Genomic DNA, 27,132 nt, shown 5'->3' on the forward strand with positions numbered 1-27,132 from the left:
AAAAAACCAAGTAGATATCTGGGGAAAGACTGTTCCAGACACAGAGAACAGAAGATGCAAAGGTTCCGAGGCAGGTGCACGCCAAGCCTGAGGAATAGCAAGGAGGACCTTGCAGGTAGCATGAAGGGAGGGGCGTGGAGTGGCAGATGAGTCAGAGCCAACTACCACTCACATTACATGGACCCGACTGAGGTGAGTAAGGAGCTCGGCTTTCATTCTGAGGGACACTGTGGGAAGCATTATAGGGTTTGAGTAGCGGAGTGACATCATGTGTGTTCTAAAAGGAACCCTCTGACTGCTGTGTGGAGAATGGACTATATAAGGGGGCAAAGTGTAAATATTGGTAATAATAAAGTTTAGGGTACAACCTTGGGAGTTGGTGGCTGAGGTAGGGTGAAGGATAAGATCATTGGGGAAATGAGGAAGTCAAGTAGACCCCTGGCCAAGGTATTGGGAGGACTAGGTTCATAAAAATGGCAATTCCTGAGAATTTGACAGGAGTAGCATTCGGGGAAGGGAGAGAGCTTGCACCAGATGCTAAGCTGTTCAAGGAATCTGTAGATGGATGGCAACAAGAAGGGGTAGTGAGTGGTGTCATCTGATGGCGCGAAATTAAAGGAAAAGGGGGGTTGGGGAGGTAGGGATAATAGTTTCGAAGTGACAGTAGGCCAATGGGTTTGAGAGAGAAAACAGCCACCACCTGAGAGAGTGGCAGGGAATGCAGACAAGGTTTTGTAGATTCCAGACCATGGACTAAATGTGTCCTACCACCTGTTTTTGTGAATACAGTTTTATTGCAACACAGCCACCCCCGCTTGTCTACCTATTATCTGTGGCTGCTTTCTTGCAACACTGGTGAAGATGAATAGCTGCAATGAGACCATGTGACCCACAGAGCCTAAACTATTTACGATCTTGGTCCCTTGCAGACAAAGTTTGCCAAGCTCAGGCTCAGAATCTCGGAACATCAGCTCTGGAGGAAAATTTAGAAATCATGGCATTCTATGATCTTTATTTGATAAGGAAACCGAGGTCTTAAGAAGGGCATAGAAGATGTCTGACGTGGGGTCCACTGGTGGAATCATTCATTCATCCATTCGTTTTCATTCATTCATTCAGTATTAATTGAGCATCTATCCTGTGCTCTGCTGTTGGTGCTAAGGAAAGGGTTAATACTTTTTATAACTTGGAGTGGGGTACAGGCTGCCAGTTATGGAATGAATAAGTCACCGGGATAAAAGGTACAGCATAGGGAATATAGTCCATGATACCGTATAACATTGCATGGTGACAGATGGTAGCTACACACGCGTGGTGAGCACAGCATAATGTATAGACTTGTGGAATCACTACCTTGTACACCTGAAACGAATGTAACATTGTGTGTCAACTGCACTTAAATGAAAAAAAAAAAAAAGAGGGAAATAAAAACTTATAGTGGAGGAAGACAGACAATATGCGAGGAAACAAAATAATTTCACAAAGGTCACAAGAAAATAAGATTGGGCTGAGGCGAAGGCTTTGCTTTAGAGAAGTCAGGGAAAACCTCTCTGGGGAGATGATTTTTTGAGATGAGAATTGAAAGATGAGAAGAAGCCAGCTGTCTGGGGATCCAGGGGAGGACCATTCCTGGGCAGGGAGAAAGTGAGTATAATGCCCTTGTCTGTGGAGCGAGCTTGGCGTGCTCAAGGGAAGAAGGAAGGCGGGGTTACAACAGTCAAGGAAGCGTGTGAGGTGAGGTTGTGTGGGTGCGCAGAGAGAGGTCTTTGCAGGCTCTGGTTAAAAAAATAGAGATTTTATTCCAAAATTGATGGAAAGTTATGGGTGCTTTTAACCATGGGTGTGGCACCATCCTAGGTCTGGAGAAGAGAGCAGAGTGGACGGAGACCAGTTTGCTTGGAGATGGGTGGTTGGCAGTTACACACGCTGATGGGGGTGTTGGGGCTTTGGTCTGGACCCAGGAATGTTGGCAATGGAAGTAGAGGGAAGTGGACGGGTGCAAGGTATATTTTAGAAATAAAGCTAGAAGTACTTCTGAATGGGTTCATGAGAACCAGTGACCTTCTCATTGGCCTTGATAATATCTCTGTTGAGTAAGTCACCCCCTCTCCATTTTAGCCAGTGGCTTTCACTCCCTCCCCCACCCCCCACCATCAAAACTGTCATCGATGCCCAGTTTACATCCCTCTGCTTTAATTCCTCTGGCCCATCATGTGATGTTGGTGCTGGGGAACCAGCTGCTCAAGAGAACAGCTGCTCAAGAGAACATGGAGCAATTAAGGTACAACCTGATCCACCCTGAGTCGTTGATGATCAGGACTCAGAGATCTAGCAGGAATTCTTAATCAGGGTGAGGTCATTATCTTTGGGGAAAAAAATAAATAGTTGAGTAACACACCTTGAATGGTCTCCCTGGGTCGTTGCTCTACTGGACTGCTTTTCTGCTCTCCTTTCTCCTCTTCTGTCTCTACGTCTTGAATCCCATTCATCCTTCAAGATTCTGCTCAGCTTTCATCTCCTTTAAGAACTTTTTCCTAATCCCACTGGCGAATATAACTGTCTTGCTCCTTGGCACTGCTGGAGCATTTTATGATGCTCTAAGAACTGGGGGATCGAACTTAACACTGATCACGTGCTCCCATGTGTATAGTTATGTGTATGTTGTGTTTTCCTCCTCCAGTCTGCAGACTCCCCTGATTAGTTACAGATGCCCAGTGGCCCCCTGGAACAGAGTAGGTGCTCAATGAGTATTTGCTAGATTCAAAGAGTGGACATAATGTTTTAGAAATATTTGTAGGGCCCTCAAAATTATGTCATTCCACATTGAATGCATTTATTGTAAATAAAACCACGACTTTCTTGGTGTGGTGTTTACCAATCTTACCAGATCCTAAGAGTAGCCTTTGGTGCTTGTTTAAATGCAAATTCCTTGTCTTTTCCCTTGGAGAATGTGATCTAGTAGGTGTAGGTAAGGATTGGGAATCTATATTTTTTAAGGCACAGTTGGGGAAATTCTTTTTCGAAGAATAGCTTATATTTCTGAGCAATACATTTAAAAATCTTTATACCTAAAATCATATTTAAATTAATTGAATTACAGAAAGTTTTTCAGCAGACTAATGTACTGAAAGTTAAATTTGAGATTTTTTTTTTTTAAAGATTTTATTTATTTATTTGAGAGAGAGAGAATGAGAGAGAGCACATGAGAGGGGGGAGGGTCAGAGGGAGAAGCAGACTCCCTGCTGAGCAGGGAGCCCGATGCGGGACTCGATCCAGGGACTCCAGGATCATGACCTGAGCCGAAGGCAGTTGCTTAACCAACTGAGCCACCCAGGCGCCCGAGATTTTTTTATACAGTGCATCTTTTTCTTAATTTTCTATCGTAAAATGATGTTTAAAGTATTGGTCTAGATTGCAGGTTGGCAAACTTTTTTCTCTAAAGAGCCAGATAGTAAATATTTCAGGCTTTGCAGGCCACATACAATTTCTGGGACACATTCTTCTTTGTGCATGTGTGAGTGCCTGTGTGTATATTTTAACAACTCTTTAAAATGTAAAAACCAGTTTTAGCTCCTGGGCCATATAAAACCGGACAAAGGCCAGAGAGAGTTTGCCAACCCTTGATCTAGATTAAACTATGTATATTTGGTTTTTAAATTTTGTATTCTTTCTTCTTTCTTCTAAGCTGAGAGCCTCCAAGTTGCAGTGAAGGCCTCACAAATGGGCGATGCCTGTCAGTCATCCGGGGAAGGTTCTGGAGAATCTGCCTTGACGGATATGCGGAGTGCCCCCGGAGAGCCAGGATCCTCTCCAGCTTGTAAGTGAAAGTTCAGGCCTCTGCAGTGAGCCTGAGCACGGTCTCTGGAACATACAGTGGTCAGATGAAATGAAGGCAATGACTCTGTCCCTATTTGGAGGAGACAATGTATTTTTTAAATTAGAGAAAACCTGAGAATCAGTATGCTAGCCTAACTTACGTATAATGACACTGCTGTTCCAAGGACAAGGATTTCAAGAATAGTTGGTGGGTTATACTGCTCTCTTACCCAGGCAAGCTTTGTTACCTTCTCCAAACCTGACCCTGCCTCAGTTTTGATAAGATTTATGGAATACAATTTGGAATATGGTTGTGAAATAACTTTTTTTTTTTAATTTTATTTATTTATTTGACAGAGAGAGACAAAGCGAGAGAAGGAACACAAGCAGGGGGAGTGGGAGAGGGAGAAGCAGGCTCCCGGCCAAGCAGGGAGCCTGGTGCGGGGCTCGATCCCAGGACCCTGGGATCATGACCTGAGCCGAAGGCAGACGCTTAATGACTGAGCCACCCAGGTGCCCCGTGAAATAACTTTTAAACTTTGGGTTTTTGTTTTTGTTTTTTTTTTTTTGAAAATGGATCCCTGCTGTTCACAGAAGAACAAGTCCTTAGACTTAATCTCTGAGGCATCCACTGAGCAAACATAACCCAGAAAGCTAGAATCTAACACATTCCCACAGACACACGGTTTGGTGGTGTGGTGAAAGGCAGAAGTGCCAAAAAATCCTTGATCTTTGTCATCATACGCTTCAGTTCAGGTCAGAATTCATTCATTAAAGGCACTGTTTCAATATATTTTAAATACAGAAAAGTGTCATGTAGAGAATTAGGTGATTTCTCAAAGCCTAATGATGTTGTTATATGTATGAGCTGAATATTCCATTCCCTACAGGGTTCTGAGTTAAGAGCTTATATAAAGAGCATATTTCTCATTGTATTTGCGTGATAAAAACCTTATTTCCACCAGGCCTCATTATGCACAAGACAAAATGTGCCCCCGTTAATAGCTAGAGATTGGAGGATTAAATTGTCTCTGAATTTCTTTAACAACATCCCTGGGTTAATTAGGATACGTGGAGGCAGTGCAGTTTTAAAACTCTGCACTTTTTTTGAGATCAGCACTAATAATTATTTTGTCCTCTCAAATTTTGCTTGATCCAGTCCTGCGTTTCTATTTTCAGAAAATGCACATATGTTTTTCATTTTGACACAGCCCAGATTCATCAGGGGAGTTGTACTGCCCTGGGTGATTTCCTTTTAAAAGAAGAAACTCATTATGCCATTGAGGGAGTTCCATCTAAAAATACATGGAGTGATCTGTTGCTCTCAGCCTCGCCCCGGGGACAGCTGGGGAGGCTCCACACGGCTCCCGCAGCTGCTCAGAGCACAAGGCTGCACCTTCCCTCCCTCGAGATCAGGCGATGAAGGTTTTCCCTGTCTGTACCCGTATCTCCCATGAGTGGGGACAGGGCCCAGGGACACCCGTGACATCTGTGAAAACCATCGAGAGGCTGTTTACAGCGCCCTGATACCAGGATTCATGTAGGGAAGGGACAGGGGCAGGTTGGTAGGGTTCTGTACCCCCGAAGACCTCTTCGTTTCTGGGCTGGATTGGAGCCTGGTGCTACAAGAATTGGATTCTCTTTATAAGGTTGGTGGGCACAAAATACTATTCCTAAGTGAGGACTTGTCACTGACCAGGTCAGTTCTTTGTTGAACTTTCAGGACTGGGTCCTTCTAAGTCAAGCCCATGCTGATCTGAAGTCATAGACCAAGCAAGGCCTTCTATTTTTTAGTTCTCAATATACCTAATCAGATGGATGAATATAATCTACTCCTTAGAGAATTCTGGAGATCTGAAACTGAATAAGGAACAGAGGAACCTGATTACTTGGCTCACCATCAGCTTCTTCACCCATTTGATGGTCCTTATTGCCATGGAGTCGGGAGGAGGGAGAGGGAGAGAATGGCTAATTCTTTGGTAATGCCTTGGGTATCTCTCTAAGAAGTGAGTATAATGCCCAGTAGTGAAACCATTTTTTGAGTGGCAGATAAATTTCTATAAAATGTCCCTTTACTATGAGTGAAAAGCATTTGACCGCCTTGGGCAAAATGAACTTAATTTTTAGCTGATATAATTTGAAGCAGTTTCCACTTAAACAAAAAATTCTTTGTAATAGAAGTAGCTTTTGGAGTCCTAGAGGACTTCCATTTAGAGAAGGAGAAAAAGTATTTCCTCTATCAGTAATAAAGTTTCAAGATGGCACTGTGTGTCACAAAGTGAATATTTCACCAGGGCCCCATTTGGACATGGTTCCAATGTAAGTCTGTGTGTGTGAAAGTCTAGTTTAAGTTAGCGTAAGGTGAGCATAGTGTAAGTTTTAACTGAGTTCACATGGGCAAAGAAATAAAATTGCACCAGCAGAGATTTAATGGATGGAGTGAAATCTGTGTTTCTTAAAAATATATCTGGATTTAGAAATATTTCTGTGTTTCATAGGTTAAATATACAGTATTTACAGTTGTGAGTCTAGAGTATAAGCAAGTATTGTGAGAAAAAAAAAAAACACTTGGAAATCGTTTTTAAAAAGTTATTTGGAGACAGGGACGGGTTCCTCTTTGTACAACTGTGAGCTCATGAAGTACTAGCCATCTTGACCCTGCTTAGAAAGATGTCTCCCTCCCGTTGTTGGATTCCTCCTTGTAAACCTTGTTTATGGTCTGCTGCTCTTACATTGGCCACCAAGGAGCCTATCACCGAGCTGTCTCCTCAGACCTGGGTCGACCAGCCCCTGCTTTCGTTGTACAGTGCCTGTTTTCAATTTCCTTCTCGGCAGTGGCTTTTTCCTAGTAAGCGCAAGTGAGACGTAGAACCCACCCTCTCGGTATCGCCAACATCACATGAGCACCTCTCTGCGAGAAAGAAAACTTAAAAGATGGGTGGTAATTGACGCCATTTGTCAGTTTGGTATCTCTTAGCATGTAAGCTCCCTGAGGGCAGGGACTCTGTGCTTTGCACTGTTTTGGCCCCTCGAATGAGGGTATGTAATATGTGTGTTTTTGTGTTTCTTATTTTGAAATACGTGTCAGCTGTGTACACGAGAACCCCATGCGCTGGCTGATGTTTGATGATGTCCTTTCTGTTTCTGTCTCACTGGTGTGCTTCCAGCACTAGTCACAGAAGGGACAGGAGGAAGAGGCTGTTGGGATGTGGACCCTGGCACCCAGGGTGTGGGAACCGACTTGGCGGTCTCTGATGCAGGGGAGAAGGTATTGTGAACTGATTCGTTAGTAAATGGCACCCATTACTTTGTGTAGTAGCATAACCTCAGGTCCTGGTCTGTCCGTGGCAGTGAGTGGTATGCAAGTGTTTTCTTCAATTGTTCGCAATTTCCGCACTCTAACCTCTCTAACTTAAATTTTCTCAAAATGTTCTTGCTCGGCCTATATCGTGCAGGTGTAAACAAAGAAACGATTTCAAAGTTATTAATTAAAAGGATTTAAAACTCGAATGTTTGTGTGTCTGCGCACTCTTACTTCTGGTCTCGCTTCTGCTTTTCTCCCTGCAAAGCTCTAGCTTGTCACCTGCTACACTTAGCAGCGCTTGGCCAAGAGGCGGTCGTGGCATCCGGTGGTGTCCCTAGGGCCACCAGGTGGCGCTCAAGTGGCAGAAATAAAGTTGACTTGGACCTCTGTTGCTTTCACTTTCTTTTATCTTCCTCTCATTTCAGATTGTTTCCCTCTCTCCACCCACATGGTCACCTACTTTTTTGTGAGACTTTTAATCAACCTGACCATTTTTTGCCTGGGGCAAAGTGGTTCCAAATGCCTTTTTTTTCTTCTTTTTGACATAGTTTTACACATAGGTTGTGACACTCATTGAAAAACTAAATGCAGGAAACCTCCTCTTTACTTCAAATGAACCTGGGATGTCAGAAATTGGGAATAAGAGTATGATTCTGGGAGGTGGCTAATTGCCCTCCCCGGGGTTGTCTGGGACTCAAGAGTTTATCTAAAATGAAATTAGGCGCATTACCAGATACCAGTATATGCTAATGTGGAAAAATGACATACGTCATATATTTATGTAATAATTTATATATTATGTATTTTTGTATATATTACATATGACTGAGACACCAGGTCCAAAGATTTTTAAAAATCCATAGCAGATATGGCTGTGATTTAGTATTTTTAAAAAAAAAAACAAACTTCATAGGCCAAAATGAAAACAGGAATGCAATATTTTATTCTGCTTACTCTGACTGTAAGCTTTCTGACTTATTTCTTCTTAAAACGTTCCTACTTTTTCCCTCCTTTTCAGTGCGGACTTCACTTTTCAGTCTGTTGCTTCTAACTGACTTTGTTCTGGAGGAAGGGAGGGAGAGAAGGGGAGGGCTGGTTAGTTACTAATAGTTTTTTTCTTGAACGGAAATCGTGGTGGCTCCCACCGCTAAGGTCTTTTTTCCTTCCATGATTCAGTCACAGGTAAGTGAAATAAGGTTGTGTAGGTCCCTCGTTAGGTGAACCTATCTGGAAGAATTTTAATAAGGCATTTGAGAAAATGAACTAACAAATAGGGTAGGATCACCTGAAATCAAACTTTTAAAAGTGTGTGTGATGGGTATTTTGTAATTAGCTTCTTTAATCAGGTAAGATTAAAGAAAAATTTTTTTTCTGAAAGAATTTTAAAAAGTGCTGCAGAAGGAAAAATACCTGGTGTGTCAATCACCAGCTGCAATTATGGCATGCACCAGAAGGTGGCGGACCAGCTCCATGAAAAATAGGACCTTAAACATTTCTGTCTGGTACCAAACTTAGCCGTTCTTGGGAATACGTAACTGCATATAGCATAATTCAACTCATTTCTGTGTTTCTAATTTGTATAGAGTATAAAAATACTGTAGCGTAGGATTTTCTTATTACAAAGGTAAGGACCGTACAGCAGGGACAGAACCACAAGAGCAGAGAGAACTCTAGAACTCACTAGAGAATGGGGGTTCTTAGCCCAGTATGGTGGGGAGGGGGTGGTTCTGGGCACAGGTCTGAAGACTCTAAACTTCATGTCCTTTTCCATCCTTCATCCTTCCTGTCTTAGACGTTCTGTTCAGTAAAGAAATCTTTTATGGGCAGTATGGGGAAGAGTGGGGGAGGGACAGGAAGAAGGGATCTGGCTGTCTTGAGATCGCAGAGCTTCACCAGCCTGAACTAATCGAATTTAACAAGTCCGGAGTTACCTGAGAACATTACAACAGCTGACCGTTTCTTGTAGCTTCAATTTAAAGCTGCTCAGATAAGAGCAAGCAACGTTCAGGGGACTGTAGGCTCTAGGAAGGCAGGGAATCTGGTGATCTCCCATAGCACGAGGAGTGGAGTACACAGCAGGTGCACGATATTTATTTATAGAATGGAGTGTGAATGTCCATTAGAAGTGGGGCATCATTGTTAAATTTGTAGATACAGCAATGAATACACATAAGAAGTCCTGCTACTCATTGGCTTATATCCTAGTGAAGGAAGACAGGCAATAAATGAATAGACAAATGTTCAGTTCACTTGTGGAAACTGGAAATCCTCACTGTCCACATGTGTCTCTAATGTCTGTATTAGAGAGACAAAGAATGAAACATAGGCCCCACCGTCCCCAGGAGCAGATGGTCTCCAGCCCCACTCAAGGCCTCTGCTGAGAGTGCTTTTCCTAAGGCAATCACAGATGTTTCCAGTGAACTCACAGTAGGATCTGGAGCAGGCCAGCTAGGTGCTGACCCTTGGGACACCCCTGGGTCTGGGTTTCCTCTGCCAACCACTGGCCGTTTTGGCCTTGTGAGTCTTAAACATGGACACAGGGAGCTAGAACTCAGGCATGATGTTCTTGAGCTTCCAAATCTGGCCTTCAGGATGCAGGGAGCCAGACTGGCCTGAAGGCCAACTTCAGTCTGGGCACAGAGAGCTCAGTTGATGGTGTGGTTTCCACAAGGTAAATATTGTCACTTACTGAGAGAGTGCAGAGCTTCCTTACTGTCATCCCTTGTTGTTTTTAAAAGGGATGTTTGGGTGAAAAGTTGCCATGCATCTCAAATGCAGAGTTTGCACAGATGGGGCTCTCATCCAGTGGTTATTTAAATCTGTAGGCTTTGATTTCTGGCAAGAAAGAAGGTCACTGTGGAAGAGTTTAGAGAGAGTGAAATGATTTACCTGAGGTCATACATTTTGGAACACTAAGTGCAGCTTTTCAAAAGAAGAGCAATTATTCATTTTCTTATTTTTTACGTATTTTAGGTGGAATACAGAAGCTTCCCAGTTTCTTCACAGTCAGAGGTGAGCTCTACACACCTGAAGTATATTATCATCCTCTCTTTATTTTTGGATAATGAGCGCTTTTTCAAGAATTTGACACTTACAATTTTATCTTCCAGATTATACAAGCGATACAGAATTTAACCCAGCTCCTCTATAGCCTTCAGGTAACTGTGCTCCTCTAATCTTTGACCTTGAGGATGTTTCTCTTAATGCAATTCATTTTATTAGATGATTCCCAGGCATCAAAAATTAGAACATTTGAGAGGTGGTGAATGATCTTAAAAGAATGCCTAATTCCCAAAGTGTAACTCCCCTGGTTTCTCGTGGAACTTCGCCTGGTTTTGTAATCATGGGCAACACTCCTACTTTTTATACCGTTCTTCTCTGAAACCATAAAACAGTTCATATCTTTAAAAAATATGGATGACTATGATCTGGCTTGAAGTTTACAGTGAAACTCTTAGGTGAGTGTAGCATGACTTCACATTTTCTGGTGAAAACTTAAATTCGCACCTAAACTTTTTTCACTTTCTCCTGTGGACCTGGGTCTTTGCAGCAGTTAAATAATTCATGAGTTCCTTCACCCTTTTGTGTGTTCATCCACCCAACATTTACTGAGTGCTCTCTCTGTGCTGGGCACTGTGCTAAGGACTGAGCATACAAAGGCAGATGGACCACAAAGCCTACCATCGAATGGCTCACTGTCTTTCACAGAGAGACAGGCATAAAAATTGTGCTTGCTTTTAGGATTACAGGGTTGGATGATCCCTTAGTTCACGCACAAGAGAGGCCAGATACATCCAGTTGTTCAATATATGGATTAAAAGCCTTTTAATGATATGAAAGCAATGTTAGTGTTAAATGTAAATTAGTTGAAAATTTGAGGATGTAAGTAAATAAAATGGCTTGTGATTATACAGAGAGAATTACTATTGTTATGTTGGTATATATCCCTCCGGTTTGTTTTTTTTTTTTCCCCCAAGATTTTATTTATTTATTTTAGAGAGAGCTTAGTAGGGGGAGGGGCAAAAGGAGAGGGAGAGACTCTCAAGCAGACTCCACGCCAAGCGCAGAGCCCAACGTGGGGCTCGATCCCATGACCCTGAGATCAGGACCTGAGCTGAAAGCAAGAGTTGGATGCTTAACCTCCTGAGCCACCCAGGTCCTCCCTCCAGTTTTTTAGAATCATTTTATATATACCTTACTATAAGATGTACCTTTCTATGTGTTCAGCTATTATTCTGTAGCACAATTTTTGGTGGCTGTATAATATTTAAGTCTGTGGAATTCTTCATATTAAGTCTGTTAGATATTCTTGTACACTAATCTCATTAAACATGGCTGAGTGTTTCCTTAGGATAAATGGCTGGAATTATTTTTTTTAGGTTTTTAATAGATACTACCCAAATAATCAAACTGGTCAACATCCCTCTCTCCTCAATTTGAAAATAGACCAAGGTATCTGATTACCTTAATTTTCATTTCTTTGGTTGCTCTTGAAACTAAACTCCTCCCTGCTGCCCCTGGTTTATTAGCCATTCATACTTCTTATCTTAGACCTGTTGAATATTAAAGAGGATTAAAATTAAGTCTGACTTTAAGTTTTTGCCAGAAAACAATGTAAAGTCATGCTGCATTTGATGTTTTCTTATTTATACTTTGCATCAAGACTTCTTTCTTTTATGTCTTATTGATCATCTGCCTATTGCTCTAGTACCCCTATCTTAATAATTAAAGCTTTGGATTATATTTGAATATATGACAGTGATAGTCTCTTCTTAACTATTTTTCTATACTTATCCATATATTCTTTCATGAGAGATTTGAATCACTCTGACAAGTTTCTTACCCACGTACAAGGACTGATAAATTAAAATTTCCTATTTATGAACAAAATTGGAGAGAACTGTCACCTTTGCAGTAATTAGTCCTCTTGTTGGAGAACATGCTGTTTGTCATCTCTTATTTTAGATTAAAGGAAGATGTTTTTGTTTAACAGTTCTATTCTTTGGACTATGCCGGATAGAAAGCTAAAATTTGAAAGTAATGATATTATGGCTATTTTTCAATACTTACATCAATTTGATTTTCTTGGCTTTTACTTTGTCTTACTTCTGGAAATTGTGGCAATAGCATCCTTGTCTTGTGCCAGATCTAATGGGAATACCTTTGGGGTCTGACATTAAACATGCTGGCCTGGGATAGATGTTCTTAGAGTTGATTTATCATAGAAAAAAACATTCCTTCTTTTACATTTTAACTGAGAAATGAATATAGTTTGAGCATAGTTCATTAACTTTTGGGAGATGAAAACATTGAGTATCCTAGCTTGTGTTGCCTGATGAAAACATTCACAGGTCATGTCTCTTCTTTTCAATGTTGAATGCCACGCTTTGTGGATTCAGGGTTCAGAAAAGCTCACCTAAATGACCTAACTTTTGCACCACATTGGATTGAAGGGAGGTATCAAATTCTACAGTGGATTCTCTTAGCCACGGCTTTTGAGGGGGTCTGAGGATGTGGGCTCTGGAAGATGTCTGTTCATGGGATACTCATCTCTGTTGAAGCTGAATCTCTTACGCATGATTGAAGTTTTTACATATGCATTTTTGAATCAGATGCAAATGAAATTTGATCCCTCAGTTAGGAGAGCAGAGTTAGAGATGAGGTATATGGGGAAGGTGGAAAGAAGACAAAAGTTGAGAGAGCAAATTGGGAATTTTCCTAAATTTGAAAAGCAAGTGCTGTTGTCTTTCCTAAATTTAAGTATCAGGTGTGTGAAAATGAATATCCAGTCTTCAGAGTCCACCTCTATGTGAGAGAAGAGAGTGGTCTCATCTCAAATGTTAGGTAGACATGAAGAATGCTTCATGGTGGCACTTACTTAGCCTATTGTGAACTGTTCATGAGTGTTGTCTTTTCCTGTGGTAGTTTTGATGTACAAAATGCTGGATTTTTGTTTGTTTTGCTATACTGATGCCCTTGAAATTTATTAGAATTAATAAATGTGCAGCCTACCATTTGCTCTAGCCAAGTCAGCAGAGTCCTGAACAGTTATTTACGTGCTAATTATTTCATATTTAAAGATAATTAGTACCTATTTTCAATGATAATAATTGTTCTCATTTTAATAACTTCTAAAAGACCTTAATTAGGTATTCATGTGAGTTTTGGAATTTTTTGAAGTAAGTTTTCAAATTTAAAAACGTGAATTTTATTTCGAAAGGCTCCAGCAGATATATTTTTTGAATCTTATTCCAAGACAAGTACCAATTTAAAATTTCCTTGAGTTCTTTACCTTCAGAAGTATAGGGAACTGTTGCTCTAACAAAGAACTACAAGTCAAATCCCCATGTTCCCGGCATCTGTTACATGGACAGTTTTAAAAATTCTTAGGAAAGAAAAATGTGAATTTATTCCTGGGAGAGTAATAATTTCTCATAACGAGTCAAAACACACATACATACCCAGTGTGTGGCCATTTTCAATTTGTCCCTTTTGTGCTTCTTTGTGCTTTAAATGGGAACTTAAAAAATTAAAAGCTTCCAAGGGCATTCACAGAGATTTTTCTTTTCTTTTTTTTTTTGGTTTTGTGGAACCCTTCCAAATCTTGGCAATTATTTCCTGTGATGCTGCCAAACTTTTCATAGGCAGATACCGCAACTCCAAATGTTTTTTTAATCTGGTTGGTAATATCCTCTGGGCTTTAGAGTATCTATGTTCCCTTAATCATTCCACCCTCCTGTTAGCAATCTATTAAACAAATGAATTTCAGCTTAAGACTTTATGTCTGACCTTCCTGCTATAATACAAAGAAATAACAGTAACGAGATAGCTTTACCACTTACGTAGCTCCTCAAGATTAAATTAACGGCTATCCTTGGGCATTACATTATAAAAAGGTTATTTACCAAAAGTCTCCAAGCGGTTGACTTTTATTTTTATGTTTTCATGTATGTAATATAGCTTAAGTAATTTCTGGTTTGGGACTCAAATAAAGGATACTACCAGGTTTATACAGAATCTTAAATTCTCGTGAATTATTGAGTGGAGAGCCCTCAGAGAACGAGACATAGAACAGGAATGCAGTCTTGTGAATTTACGTACTGAATTCTTATTCACAAGACTTGCTTCAATATTACCCAACAACCAGCAACAAAACCACATTTCCAAAAGTGGGGATGAGTATGGCTTTTGTGCCTTTTTCTTTTTTCTTTTTTTTCTTTTGGATATTAATTCCCAAGCCATCCTGCTAGGAAATGTGGGATAAGCCTCTTGGCAATGCCAAGGTCAGCCTGGGGAGATAACTTAGAAAAGGGACAGAAATATTAAGAGGAAAGAATGGGGTCGTGCTTTTTGTGTTCAGAGGTCGCTGCAACCCAGAGCACAAACACACACGTGGAGGCCGGTGACTGTTTGCCCCTGCCCTGCTCTCACAGGCCGCCTTGACCATCCAGGATAGCCACATCCGGGTCCACAGGCTGCTTCTCCCGCAGCAGGAGAGACTCTCCGCCGGCGCGTCCTTCCGAGGGAGCCCCTTCCAGGACCAGAAGTTCCGCAACCTGGAGAAGCAGCGGGAGGGGCTGGCCGACATCCACAAGCTGCAATACCAGTTACAGCAGGACCAGCGGCGCTGGCTCCGCCAGTGCGACCAGCAGCAGCGGGAACAGGAGGCCAGGGCCGGCCGGCTGCAGGAGCGGGAGGCCGAGTGCCAGTCACAGGAGGGGCTGCTGCTCAGGAGCCGCGGGGAGCTGGACCAGCAGCTCCAGGAGTACCAGCAGAACCTGGAGCGGCTGAGGGAGGGCCAGCGCCTGGTGGAGAGGGAAAGGGAGAGGATGCGGGGCCAGCAGAGCCTGCTGTGTGGTTGGAAACACGGTCGGCAGAGTAGCCTTCCCGCAGAGTTTGCTCCAAGAAGCACAGAGGTACGGATCTTCCATGCTTGTGGAAGCCGAGTAGAAGGCAGCCTCTCAGAGACGGGTTTAGTCATGGTCACTCTGGGGACACTGACCAAATGCCTGTCCTTTTGCCGCTGTGTTAAGAGCCCCCAAGAGTTAATATGTAGGTAGCAGAAACTGGGAACCTGCCGAGACCACGTGTATGCGTCTTGACTCGCAATAGGGAAATTTGGAAGACCTAGCTCCTGTTGGATGGAGGGCTCGTTGTACTCTGTGGTGCCCTTACCCCAGGGAAGAAACACAGAAAGGAGTCTTCCAGTAAGGCAAAGTTTGTCCTGGAGCCCTGCTCGCTGGGAGCATGCTGCCTTTCCTGGACTTGAAGGACCCCTTTGCTTGATCTAGCCTTCAGAGTTTCCTATAGATATACCTTTTAGCAGATCAGTTAGCTTTTAATGTGCATCTATAGGTACTGAATTCAGCAAGTATAATACTAGTCTGTTAACTAATAAAGTTAACATGTGTATACTAATTAGTGGCTGGGAGGGATATTAAAACCTTTCTGAAGATTGTGTTCCATTGGTACCCCTTCTACTCAGGTTCACCAGTTACATTTCCCCCCCCCGGAGTTTACTTCGCTGCGCTCTGAGCACAGAAATGCTTTTTACTGATAGTGCATAAAGTTGTAAAACTTGATAAGGAAAGTCTGTGTTGCGTCTGATTTTCCTTTTGACTTGGCTAAATTATGTTTATTGCAAATACCTCATGCATATATTGCAAATACCTCATGCATATATTTTCAACATTTTATTCAGCAAAAATGAAAATGCTGCTCTCAAAGTGGAAACACTTCAGTGGTAGAGGGCATGACTGCTAGGTTTTTTTGCTTTTGTTTTGTTTTTAAAGGTAGGCTAGACACAGTGAATTGAAGTTTTGGCACTAACTCAGTAAAAGGGGATGGGTATAAGACTTATTAAAAATCTTGATTGCTAAAACTATTAGACATACTTTATAAAACTTGTACAAATTGCTGGAGAAATTACTGTATTTTTTCTGTATTTTCTTACACAGGTAATGGAACTTAATCGATCCGAGAGTTTGTGTCATGAAAATTCATTCTTCGTTAATGAAGCTTTAGTACAAATGTCACTTAACTCTTACAACAAATCGACTCTATCAGGTGTCCAGGATGCTACTTATCCCCAGAATATAGCTAATTCTGATTTGGTAAGGACTAGTGAAAATCAAGTAGACCTCCAGTTGGACATTTCTCAGCCCTTGGATGTCAACCATGAATTGTGGACAGCTGCTGGGTCCTGTCATCAGATAACCCCTCTCCACCCAAGCAGCAAGAATTCTTGTAAAAATGGTAATTAACACTTTAAATATCATCTGTATGGTTTCAACAAGAAGCTGTTTCTCTGAATGGTTGGCTCTTCTTCAGAGCAAATCAAAGTGAGTCCTAGAAGGGGAATAAATTGGTTCTGATGAGCTGGAGTTTGTGGCATAAACTTCTCTTTGGTGAAGTCTGGGGCCATCCTCTAGAAAAGTTGGGACATGGTTAGACTGCTGTGAGGATGCCACCAAGATGTAAGAACCAGACAGGGTTTTCAGATCTGTGGCTTAAGTGATAAATACCAAGATGCTTCACTTGTAAGGGAAAGTCATTCCTCACTGTAGACTCTACCGCATTCCGATATGCATACTCATTGGCTCTCAGAAATAAAAGATAGAGACAGGGTTTGTGGTAGGACTTTATTGTCTATCAGGGCAATTTCCTTTAATGTTAGCGAAATCTCTCCTGCTATTAAACACCCCAAAATGAAACTGTTAACATCATTTGTCATTGTTAAAAAAAAAAAAGTGTTGTATCTTCCTAAGTACCACATAATAACACAGTTTGCTAATCCCATTAAAGCATTTGCCAAATATAAATGAAAGGCAGCTCGAGTTACCAATGCCACATGAATCCAAGTGATTTAAATCTATGTCTATTATAAATTGTTTTCTGTGGGAAATGAAGTAGGGAATGAGAAGAACTTGAAACCTCTCTACCAAAAAACAGATGGCATGCAATAGAATAAACAAATGGCTGGCCACATGGATGTGAAATAAATCACTGACAGCAAAATCTTTCAGAAACATAAAACAAGCAATAGTATAGAGATCGTCAGAACTTGACGCAGATTTGTTGCCATGCTTCATATATATTCTTTGTATGTCAGTTGGATGATTTTTCAGCAACAGAAAGTTTTGAGGGTACTCAGCTACTCCGAATCAGAGAGTAATAATTGTGACACTGCCTGAGAGTTGATATATTACTAATCTAAAAGATGTGAATTCTTCATAGTGGATAATTCTTTGCATTACTTAGTCACTGCTGTAACATTCTTATTTCTTGTCAGCATCTGGGAGAGAATGAAATCACTACTCAAAGCATCATTTCAAATATTCCTTAAATAAAAAAAAATGGAATAGTTCATTAAGATTTTTTTTAAATAGGCAGAATTTAGAGAACGTAGCTCCTTTATTATCTTGCAACTTTAGTACTATGGAGACCACATTGCAGAAGGCTTTTTCTAGGTAAATGTTGCTTTGCTGTGTTGATTCATTAAGTCGCTATTTATGGTGTTTTTTATGTTTTTGTCAGGGTGGTTTTGCATCCTGGCTTTGGTAGAATTCAAAAACTCAGTTTGAGTTAAACCACATTCAGCTTTTGTTTAAAAGGAGCATCTCTCTCTTTTTGTATATCTCCCATCTTCTTCTGTTGACTTGCGCTTCAAAGTACAAAGCTTTTAAACATTTGGCAGCAGATTTGCAGGAGATAGAAAATGTACTAAGGAAATAAATAGTGATTATATCCAAAACCAGTCTCACCACATGTAAGGAATTAAAGATAGCCAAGGGAAATGCTGAGAAAATGTACTTATGCTTCAGCTATTGTGTGTCCAGCAGAGGCCAAGGACACCAAGGACATTGGCAGAAGAGAGGAAAATTAACTTTGGCCTGAATCTCTCAGGAACATCCTTGTGTGTGTAAGTAGGGATTAGATCAGAATGCAGTGTGTGCTGTTAGGCACTGGAGTTTTGCAACTGGTCAGAAAACCCTGTTTATGTTTGTTTCCTTGAAACAGGATAAGCAGTTTCTGGAGGAGAGAATAGAAGGAGATTAGGAGGTGATAGACAAGTGGCATGAAAATGGGATATATGTTCTTAGGAGGGTGGTCGGGGCCAGATACAATTGTTCAAGCCGTGCTGGTGCTTTCACAGCTTTTAACAGTGAAAGTAGCACAAAATAAGCCGCTGCTGATGGTCTTGGCCAGACTTCGCCCGAGCCCCCAACGCGTGCTGGCGGGGGAGGGGGGTGCCGCCCTGGCAGAAGGCGGTCTGCGCGTTAAGGCCGAGACAGTGGCGGTCCAGGTGCTGGAATTCAGGACCGTGCCGTGTCCGCACTCCCTGTCACAGTCCGCCGCTGCATCTTTGGGCTAGCGGCCACTCAGCCACCACTCCTGAGGACCTGTGGCTCGCACTATTCTGACTCAACCAAATTTGCCTCTGATGTTCTTGGCTGGTGTTTTTGGGAAATGTGCATTTAGCCATGTTGAGTGAATGCTGTGCTGAAGATTTTATCCGTAGGCCCTAAGTTTCAGTTGTGTGAGGACAACTCCTTCAAGAATGGTTCCTTTATTTGTCTGGTCTGGTGCTGTGGGCGTAGGATCAGTGGACATGTGAAACTCTAGAATGCAGTGTGTGCTGTGAGGCACTGGATAGAAAAAAATTGCATGTAAATTAGATTCTTGAATGTGTTTAGATGTCACGGAGGGTAGACTTTTCATTGGTTTGTTCAGTCCAACTTCACCAGCCATTTTTGTTGTGCTCGGGTTGTAACTGGATTTTGCTTTGCTCTACCACCACCATCACCACCAACAATTAGGGGACACCAAATTTCAAGCCCTGTGCTGCAGTTCTCCGGGGAGAAACACATTCATGCAACAATCCACGGGGACGGCTCTGTTCTTCTCTCCATCTGAGCGGGGAAACTGAGGTATGGAGAGGTTCAGTGACTTGTCCAAGGTCCCACAGCTAGTCAGTGGTAGAGCCACAGATGGAGCCTGGGAGGATTGGCTCCGGAGCCCTCACTCTTCACCAGGACGCTGCATGTGGTTGATTTCTAGAAAGCTCTTTGGAATTGTACTTTCTGTAGAAGTTGGCATAGAAGTGAAATAAATGTTGCTTGATGCCCAGCAGGATGTTCACAATTAAGGGCCAGTTGTTATTATTGTTGTCATTGTTTTTTTCCCCTTCCTGTCTTTTTTAGTATTACCATTTGGAAGATATTTCTCAATATTTGGGACTGTGGTGGCCATTGCTCACATGGATACTGAGCATTTTCAGATAACCTAAATACCCTTTAGCTTCACTTTTTTTCCCAATAGGCACATTTTCTTAAATAGGGTTTGTTTCTCTAATGTCGCCTAATAATCACCCCGTGTTACTTGTAAATATTTTTGAAGGTAGCGCTTTAAAGAACTCTACTCTCCACTTTTGGAAGTTGTTTCCTGAACACATGTCTTGGGTGTTTGAGCATTAAATCCAAATTGGTATTTGATTTTATTTTTAGTGGAAGAGGGGGTTGTTTTAAGAACTTAATCAATACTCCTTTGAGGGACACAGACTTCAGGAAGACTACAAGACTACAGAAAATTTGAAGTTCCTTAAACTGTATAGTCCCTGTAGGACAATTGCTATGTAACTGGACCCGTGAAACGCTCAGTTTAATTACTCTTCTTTATGGCAAAACAAATACTTTATTTTCGTGATTTTTTTTTCCCCCTCTTAGCTTTGGAATTCTAGAACTATTTATACAGTGCATCTATTAGTCTATATGTGACCTTTTCTTTCAACACCAGACAAAACGCTTTATGGTATGGAAATTAGTCTGAAATCTTCTTAGTCTCCCTTTTCAGTTATATTTTTATCTGTACCTCAGTTTTTGAAGGTTGCCTAAAAAGTTCCTCTTCAGTGTAGTTAAAGCATTATGGTTTTGCCATGCATATGATAAAATTTACAGCAAGAGCCAAGTTTTATGTGTTAGTCATGTAGCTATTGGCAGAAGAATAATTTTATTAAATTTGGATTCCAAAAGAGTGTTGAGTGTTTCCCTTTAGTACATATTAGGATTTGGTGCCCATCAAAATATTGTCAAAATTTAAAGCATTGTATTCAGAATATTTCATCTTGGCAATTTTTTTTTTTTTTAAATACAGACAGCTGTGTTAAACTCATTGACCTGTTTTTTATGTATGGAAAGAAAATAGAAAATTTCCCAATAAGAACCCATGCTATAGTTAGTATTTAAGTAACAGTTTTAAAGAAGTGACTATATGATAATTTCTAATGTTTTTAAAATATTCCATAATTCAGAAATGGGCGCCTTATCTGTGTGGAAAGAAGTCTTGCCAAAGACCTCAGGCAATTTCTCACAAAAGTCAAACTGGCATTGGATACCATAAACTTCAAGGACAAAAGTATATTTGAAAAGAGGGATGTGTTAGTTTCCCGGGGCTGCCATAATAAAGGACCACAGACTGGGAGGCTTACACAACAGAAAATTATTTCCTCACAGTTCTAGAAGCTGAAAGTCTGAGATCAAGGTGTTGGCAGGGTTAGTTTTGCTGAGGGCCTCTCTCCTTGGTTTGTAGATGATTGTCTTCTCCCTGTGTCTTCTCATTGGCTTCCCCCCTTCTCCTGCTTGTCTGTGTCCTAACAGCCTCCTCTTACAAGAACACCATTCATATTGGTTTAGGGTCCACCCTAATGACCGCACGTAATTACCTCTTTGAAGGCTCTATCTCCAAATACATCTTGAGGTAATGGGGGTTAGGAGTTGATTATATGAATTTGGTGGGGGAAGAAGTTTAGCCCTGTTTAACACAGGATAAAATGATTATTTTTCTCACTGCAATATTTTTAGGTATCATGAAAGCTTTAAACTTTTTTTAATATATTAAAGTTGAATTGTAATATAACTATATTCCAAGTCTTTTTTACTTGGTTAGGGAAGTGAGTTGAACTTGCAAAATTGTGATAAATAATCTATATCTGCTTATTGATATATTATCAATCCTATATGTCAACACATAGAGCATGGGGCAGAAAATATTGAGTCTGTAGATTCATTAGACCATATTTCCAAACCTATGCCCTAATGAAGGACCTTGGGAACCTTGAGCTCTCTCTGAATGGGAGGGATATTAGATGCCTTTATTTTGAGTTGTTTAAGTGAACTAAAAACTGAAGGGTTGAGAACATTCGTTATGACATCAACTTTTTGTCCAGATACATCTATTGGGAAGTTACTGGGCAACTCTTTTTCCTATGGAATTTTGATTATCACTTTGGGAACATTTTTAAGGAAATCATGGTTATTACTTGCTCTCAGTAATCCACGTCATGGCAAGACTATAAAGAATTGGGCTCAGAGGCTTAATTTTAATCTATCTCACTGACAAGTGTAGATGACTGACTTTTGCCTTTTGCAGATTTTGTACCAGGAAAGGGAAACATGCCATTTGCTTGTAGGGCCTGGTGAGCCCCCGGCGCTGCCGGCTTCTGATTGCATAGTTCTCTGGGGGCAGGTTGGCTGTGTGAGCCAACTAGGCCAGGGCCATCCTGCCTTAGCGCACAGAGCCCAGTACACAGCAGGAGAGTAAAACCAGCAGGTGGGTGGATTCAGAGGCAGGCAGCCAGCCATGTGGCTGCCTGTTCATTCCCACCCTGGGTTCCAGTTTGGTTTCAACAAGCTGCTGAAGTGAGAGTCCATTCAGTATGAATGATTCCAGAGGTTAGGTCTGGCCTTGGGTCGTCCTTAGCTTAAAACAAGAAAAAATATATACATTCATGTAAGTATATACGTAAGTATACATATACACACGTATGTGGTCTATGGACTACATATTTGGCTTTTGTAGTATCGTGTGGCTTTATTCTTGTTTTCTTTTTTTTAAGATTTTATTTATTTATTGGAGAGATACAGAGAAAGCTAGAGAGCACAAGCGGGGGAGAAGGAGAAGCAGGCTCCCCGCTGAGCAGGGAGCCAGATGCAGGGCTCGATCCCAGAACCCTGGGATCATGATCTGAGCCAAAGACAGACGCTTAACTGACTGAGCCACCCAGGTGCCCTTGTATGACTTTATTTTTAAAGTGATTGAGGGTTGGGTTTGGAAGAGAAGTTCTAACCGTTTACATACCAAACATACCTGAAGGATAAAGCATGCTCCTATCAGTCGCATTGACTCATGAGACAATGATCCAAAACTGGGAAAGGAAGCATCTTACCTTCCACAGATCAGAATGTAGGACTCCTTTCTCACCCCTATGTCCATCCTGCAATGGAGGTTACATTTTGTAGAGCTTGCTTAAAATGTGAAGTGTTCAGCTGAGGACTGTTAATTTATGTCTGCCTGAGAAGAATATGGCCATCTGGCTCAGTGGGTAGCAAACTTTTTCTTAAAGGACCACATAGTGAATGTTTTCATCTTTCCGGGCTATCAGGTCTTGGTCACATATGGTCAGCTCTGCCATTGTACCTCAAAAGTAGCCAGAGACAATGTGTAAAGAATGAGATTGGCTGTTATAGTAAAAGTTTATTTGTAAAAATGAGTGTTTTTTGTTGTTGTTTTGTTTTGTTTTTGTTTTTTGTTGTTTGGTTTGTTTTTTTAATCCACTTAAATTGAGAGAAAGTTATACTCCTGGTTTGGAAATTTTATCCCAACTCACTTTGGGTTGAATTAATAATGAAATAGTATATGGTACTTCATGCCATTTAAAAACACATTTGAATTCATGGTCTCATTTTTTCTTTACAGCAATCTTGTGAGATGATAGTTACTGTCACTGGGTTTTTCAAGTAAGGCAACTTTTCTCTTTTACTTTTTGTTTAGTCTCTGTGAAACGATGAATTTAGAAAAATAGTGTTGAATGGGAAGAGTTTTTACAGTCAGTGGCTTAAAACTTGGAGAGACCCTCCCCCACCCCCGACTCCAGATTCAAAGTCCTGTGATTGTGTCATGGAGGGCTACTGTCTAACGGTGAGGCTGAAGAGATGTAAGGTGTCATGGGTGGGATTGGTTGCTGGAACCATGGTTAGTGTAACTGGCTACACCTCAGGATTTCTGGGAAAATGCAATGAAAGTACGAACTGCTCTGTTCAGAGATTCTCATTTGGTAGGACAGGGCTGGAGCCTACACATTTGTGTATCAGACATTCTCCTTAGGTGATTCCAAAGCAGCCAGCCTGCCCTCTATCCCTGCACTGCCAATGTGGAGTGCTGGGCTTGATGTTCGAGAACCTCAGTTCAAACACTAACTCTGGCTCCTAAGGCTGCATGATTCTTGAGCCTTATTCTTAATTCCCCATCTGTACAATTTGGAAGGAAGTGTTAACAGAACTACAGGGGGGAAAAATGCCTGGCATGTCCTGGGATCTGGGGACTATCTGCTTCCTTCCTACCTTCTGGAAGTAATTAATTCTGATTGTGCTTCAGGGGTGGTGTACCGATAAAGATGTAAGCGTCTCCTAAATGCCACTAAAGCCGGTAAGATTTAGATTTAGAAAAAAAGCTAAATTTGGAAAATATTTTTTTTAACTCAGAATGGAAATCTTTTCTAATATAAAGCAGAACTACCTTTCTGTGTTGGTCTGAGAGGGGGTGTTGGTTGTGCCGCAACTGTCCTGGGAGGCATGTTAAATGGCATTCAGTAGCACAGCCTGTAGCTTCCCTTTGTTCCTCTCCATAGAGGAACAATTTACATCGGTCAACTATGTTTCCAGAACCAAATGTAAGAAGTATTCTGGCAACACGACTGAACATCTCAGTTTGGCATATAGAGCTTCCATACCTCTAGAACTTCCAACCCTTACTGGTTACATTATGTAAATGGTTGCATTATGTCCATATATCCCCAGGAAATCTTATAATTGTACTTGAGTTCCCTGAGTAGGTTTTCAACTAGAAAGAAAATGCTGGAATGGCCAACAGTATTTTGGTTTGAACCATTCCTTACTCTGAAATTTAAAAATCGTGCTCTGGTTATGACCTCAATCTCCTTTTGAGTTTGGTTACTCTGAATCAATTTGTTCTTATTAGTCCTGGATAGACGGATAAAAACCAAGGTTCAGAATTGCCAGGAAGTACCTCTTATTAGCATTTACCATCATTTGAATTAATTACCTGTGTAACAATTTATGTAATGTCTGCCTGCCCCAGTACAGAATAGGCTTCATAGGGGTAGGGAGCTGCATGTGTCTCCTTTGTTAATTGCTCTCTCAGAAGCACCAAACACACTGTTTGGCATAAATTGAACGTTTGATAAATATTTATGACGTGAGTGAAGGCGTCAAGGTCCATACTCTTTTTTTTAATTTTTATTTTTTTTAAAGATTTTATTTATTTATTTGAGAGAGAGCACATGAGAGGGGGGAGGGTCAGAGGGAGGAGCAGGCTCCCCGCCGAGCAGGGAGCCCGATGCGGGACTCGATCCCGGGACTCCAGGATCATGACCCGAGCCGAAGGCAGTCGCTTACCCAACTGAGCCACCCAGGCACCCAAGGTCCATACTCTTTAGCAGAAATGACAGCACCTCTGAGCTTGAGCCACAGTGCTTGACTCGACTGAGGCACGGGAAAAGGTTGAGAAAAGACAGAGTTACATGGGGTGTGCTGGTGGTTAATGCATGCAGGCGAGAGGAGGCTAGCTCACTGGATCCACTGAGTTCCAAAACCTGTAAGATGGGTGTATGCTAACGGCATTCTTAAAATGTCAGAGTAACTGTAAGATTGTTTGCCGTTAATACCTAACTGGATTCAGTTATCAACTTTTCTTCCTTATTAATGTTGAAATAAATGTGTTTACTGATGTATAGTCCTATTTAACAGATTGGTACAGGTACTCTTTGCACAACTCTAGAGAGCATCTCTTTGTGTGATTTATTTTTCCATTTAGAACATTATGTATAGCCCCATATAGCCTTGTATGGCAAATGAAAACTTTAAAAAGTTAAAATGTGTTCTTCATAAAATGTTTTAATTTATTCTAAAAATAAAAATGAACCCATCACTATCATTTTAGGAAGATGGCACATAAACAACTTAGCATTTATCTATTTTATCAATAACTTAGCCAACGTATCTGTTCACTGGGGTATTTCTTTTTTAACCATATAGTAGCTCGAACACCAGTAAATTAAACATGGGCAGTTAGCTCAACATCAATGAAATAATTTCTTAAACCCTTTTTCTTTTGCTAAATCCTATTTAATAGTCTAGCATATTTCCCCAGGCAAAACAAACACTATTTGTTTAGTTAAATATACTCCTAGAGTGTGAACCAGTTTCCCTGGCATAACTTTCTAACTTGTCAGACTTAAAATACTGCCTGAGAGATCACATATTGATGATAGCAATCTTAAAATTAAGTGTGGTGGCACCTTAAGAAATATATCCCTTTGCTTTACACTAACTGGAAGGCACCTTTATATTCTCAGCTGGTCAATTCCCAGACACAGCTGGCTGAGGGGGAGAAGTCTTGCCCTGTTGTTTTGCACAGATTTGAGCCAGATAATAAAAACAAAAAAACAAAAAAACTGGGCCCAAGTTTTGATTTGTGGAGATGTTAATTTGCCATGATAAATCACTGTTGAGTTTCCTTGGATAAGGGGCCAGGGTCTCCATTCTCTTTCTGGATGACATATTAATTCAATTTAATTTGAAACATTAATGCTTGGTTTGAAGATTTACCTAAGGAAAAATGTAATCTTGCAAAGTTTCCAGTTATGCAGGATAGGACTCTGGGCCTTTCACAGAACAATTTCACAGTAAGGCTGTGCAAAATTTAATTATTTTCATGATGACTCTTTTCCATAGCTCTCTTTGTGCAAATTTCATTACACCACAGCTTTTTTCTTCCTAAAACATAACATGCTGGATGTTTGGATTAAATATAGAATATTTGGATCATCGGCCAAGAATATAGGACACTATGCTTCTCTGGTGAATTGAGGCCATTTTGTAAGGAATGGTGCTGTAAGGGTTTGGAAGTAACGTTTACAAGCAAAACATTGGCCGAGTTTTAATTTTATTTAATGACCTGCTTCCTACCAGTGATCTTGGCACCCTCTGCAGTGATTTGCAATCAATTAATCATATAGAATGTTGTAACACTGCAAAAAGCGCATCGCACTCTGAGAGTCTCCTAAATCCTCCAGCAACAGAAAACAAATTGCATGCTCGAAGACCTCTTCGTGAAAAACCCCAAATGGGGAGGTGTTTTTAACATTCTGTTTTCTAACATGTCCTTGGAAGCCTCAGTACTTTCTTGTATCTTGTGAGTTCTCTAGTTCCCATTTCTCAAAAATGGTTTGGCCTTTCACTGGGCTGTCAGTATAGGAGTCTGTAAGTGTTTGCCTCGTTCAATTTAGACACTAGTCACTTAGATGAGGGAATTCTTGATTCTTCTGAATTACTGAAGGAGGCTATGGTTTTGTATTTTATCCTGAATTCAAGGCAATAACGCTCAACTGCAGTAGGCCGTATTTTTGAAGTCTTTGTAGGAATGATTCAGAAAGGAAGCTTTTTGTTTCCATCCTGGGAATACACTGACATTTGCTAGAGGCAGATGGCAGAAGATGGGATGGTGTGATATTACAAGTCAGAGAATTCACATACTTGACTCTGCCAGAAGCTTCTGGAATCTGTATGTTAAGATCTTAAGCTTATATTCTTGTCATTTCAGATGTGCCCTTGCAGTTAACTGTTTAGCTCTGCTGGGTTTTTTTTTTTTTTTTTCTTCTTATTTTAGCATGGTAAATATGGAACTATTAAACATTCTTAAAATTATATAAGCTTGGATGTATGTATGTTGTGTTGTCTTTACTTGCTTCCATATGGTTATGTTTTGAGGATGTTCTTAAAACAAGAATATGGAAGCTTAATATATATCCCAGCTGATTAAAAGTGAACCCTCTTTTAAGAAACTTAAATTTTCAGAACTGTATTACTTCCCATGAGTAGGTTCAACTTCTGACTCCTGACAAATTTATTTCTCCCAAAGCTGTACTATTTTTGATT

At 40.9% G+C, this 27,132-nt stretch overlaps 1 protein-coding gene across 1 annotated transcript in view; it reads left to right on the forward strand.

The window, feature by feature from the left end:
• The window catches only part of ARHGEF28 (Rho guanine nucleotide exchange factor 28), a 118,038-nt gene that overhangs the window by 73,956 nt on the left and 16,950 nt on the right, over nucleotides 1–27,132 (forward strand). The window contains exons 22-27 of the mRNA XM_021702049.1: nucleotides 3,686–3,817; nucleotides 6,984–7,084; nucleotides 10,094–10,132; nucleotides 10,231–10,278; nucleotides 14,554–15,036; nucleotides 16,078–16,375. Of these exons, the coding sequence (XP_021557724.1) occupies nucleotides 3,686–3,817; nucleotides 6,984–7,084; nucleotides 10,094–10,132; nucleotides 10,231–10,278; nucleotides 14,554–15,036; nucleotides 16,078–16,375 (1,101 nt within the window). The remainder of the gene's footprint in view (nucleotides 1–3,685; nucleotides 3,818–6,983; nucleotides 7,085–10,093; nucleotides 10,133–10,230; nucleotides 10,279–14,553; nucleotides 15,037–16,077; nucleotides 16,376–27,132) is intronic.

This window comes from Neomonachus schauinslandi, chromosome 7, assembly GCF_002201575.2.
Source record: "Neomonachus schauinslandi chromosome 7, ASM220157v2, whole genome shotgun sequence".
Lineage (NCBI taxonomy): Eukaryota > Metazoa > Chordata > Mammalia > Carnivora > Phocidae > Neomonachus > Neomonachus schauinslandi.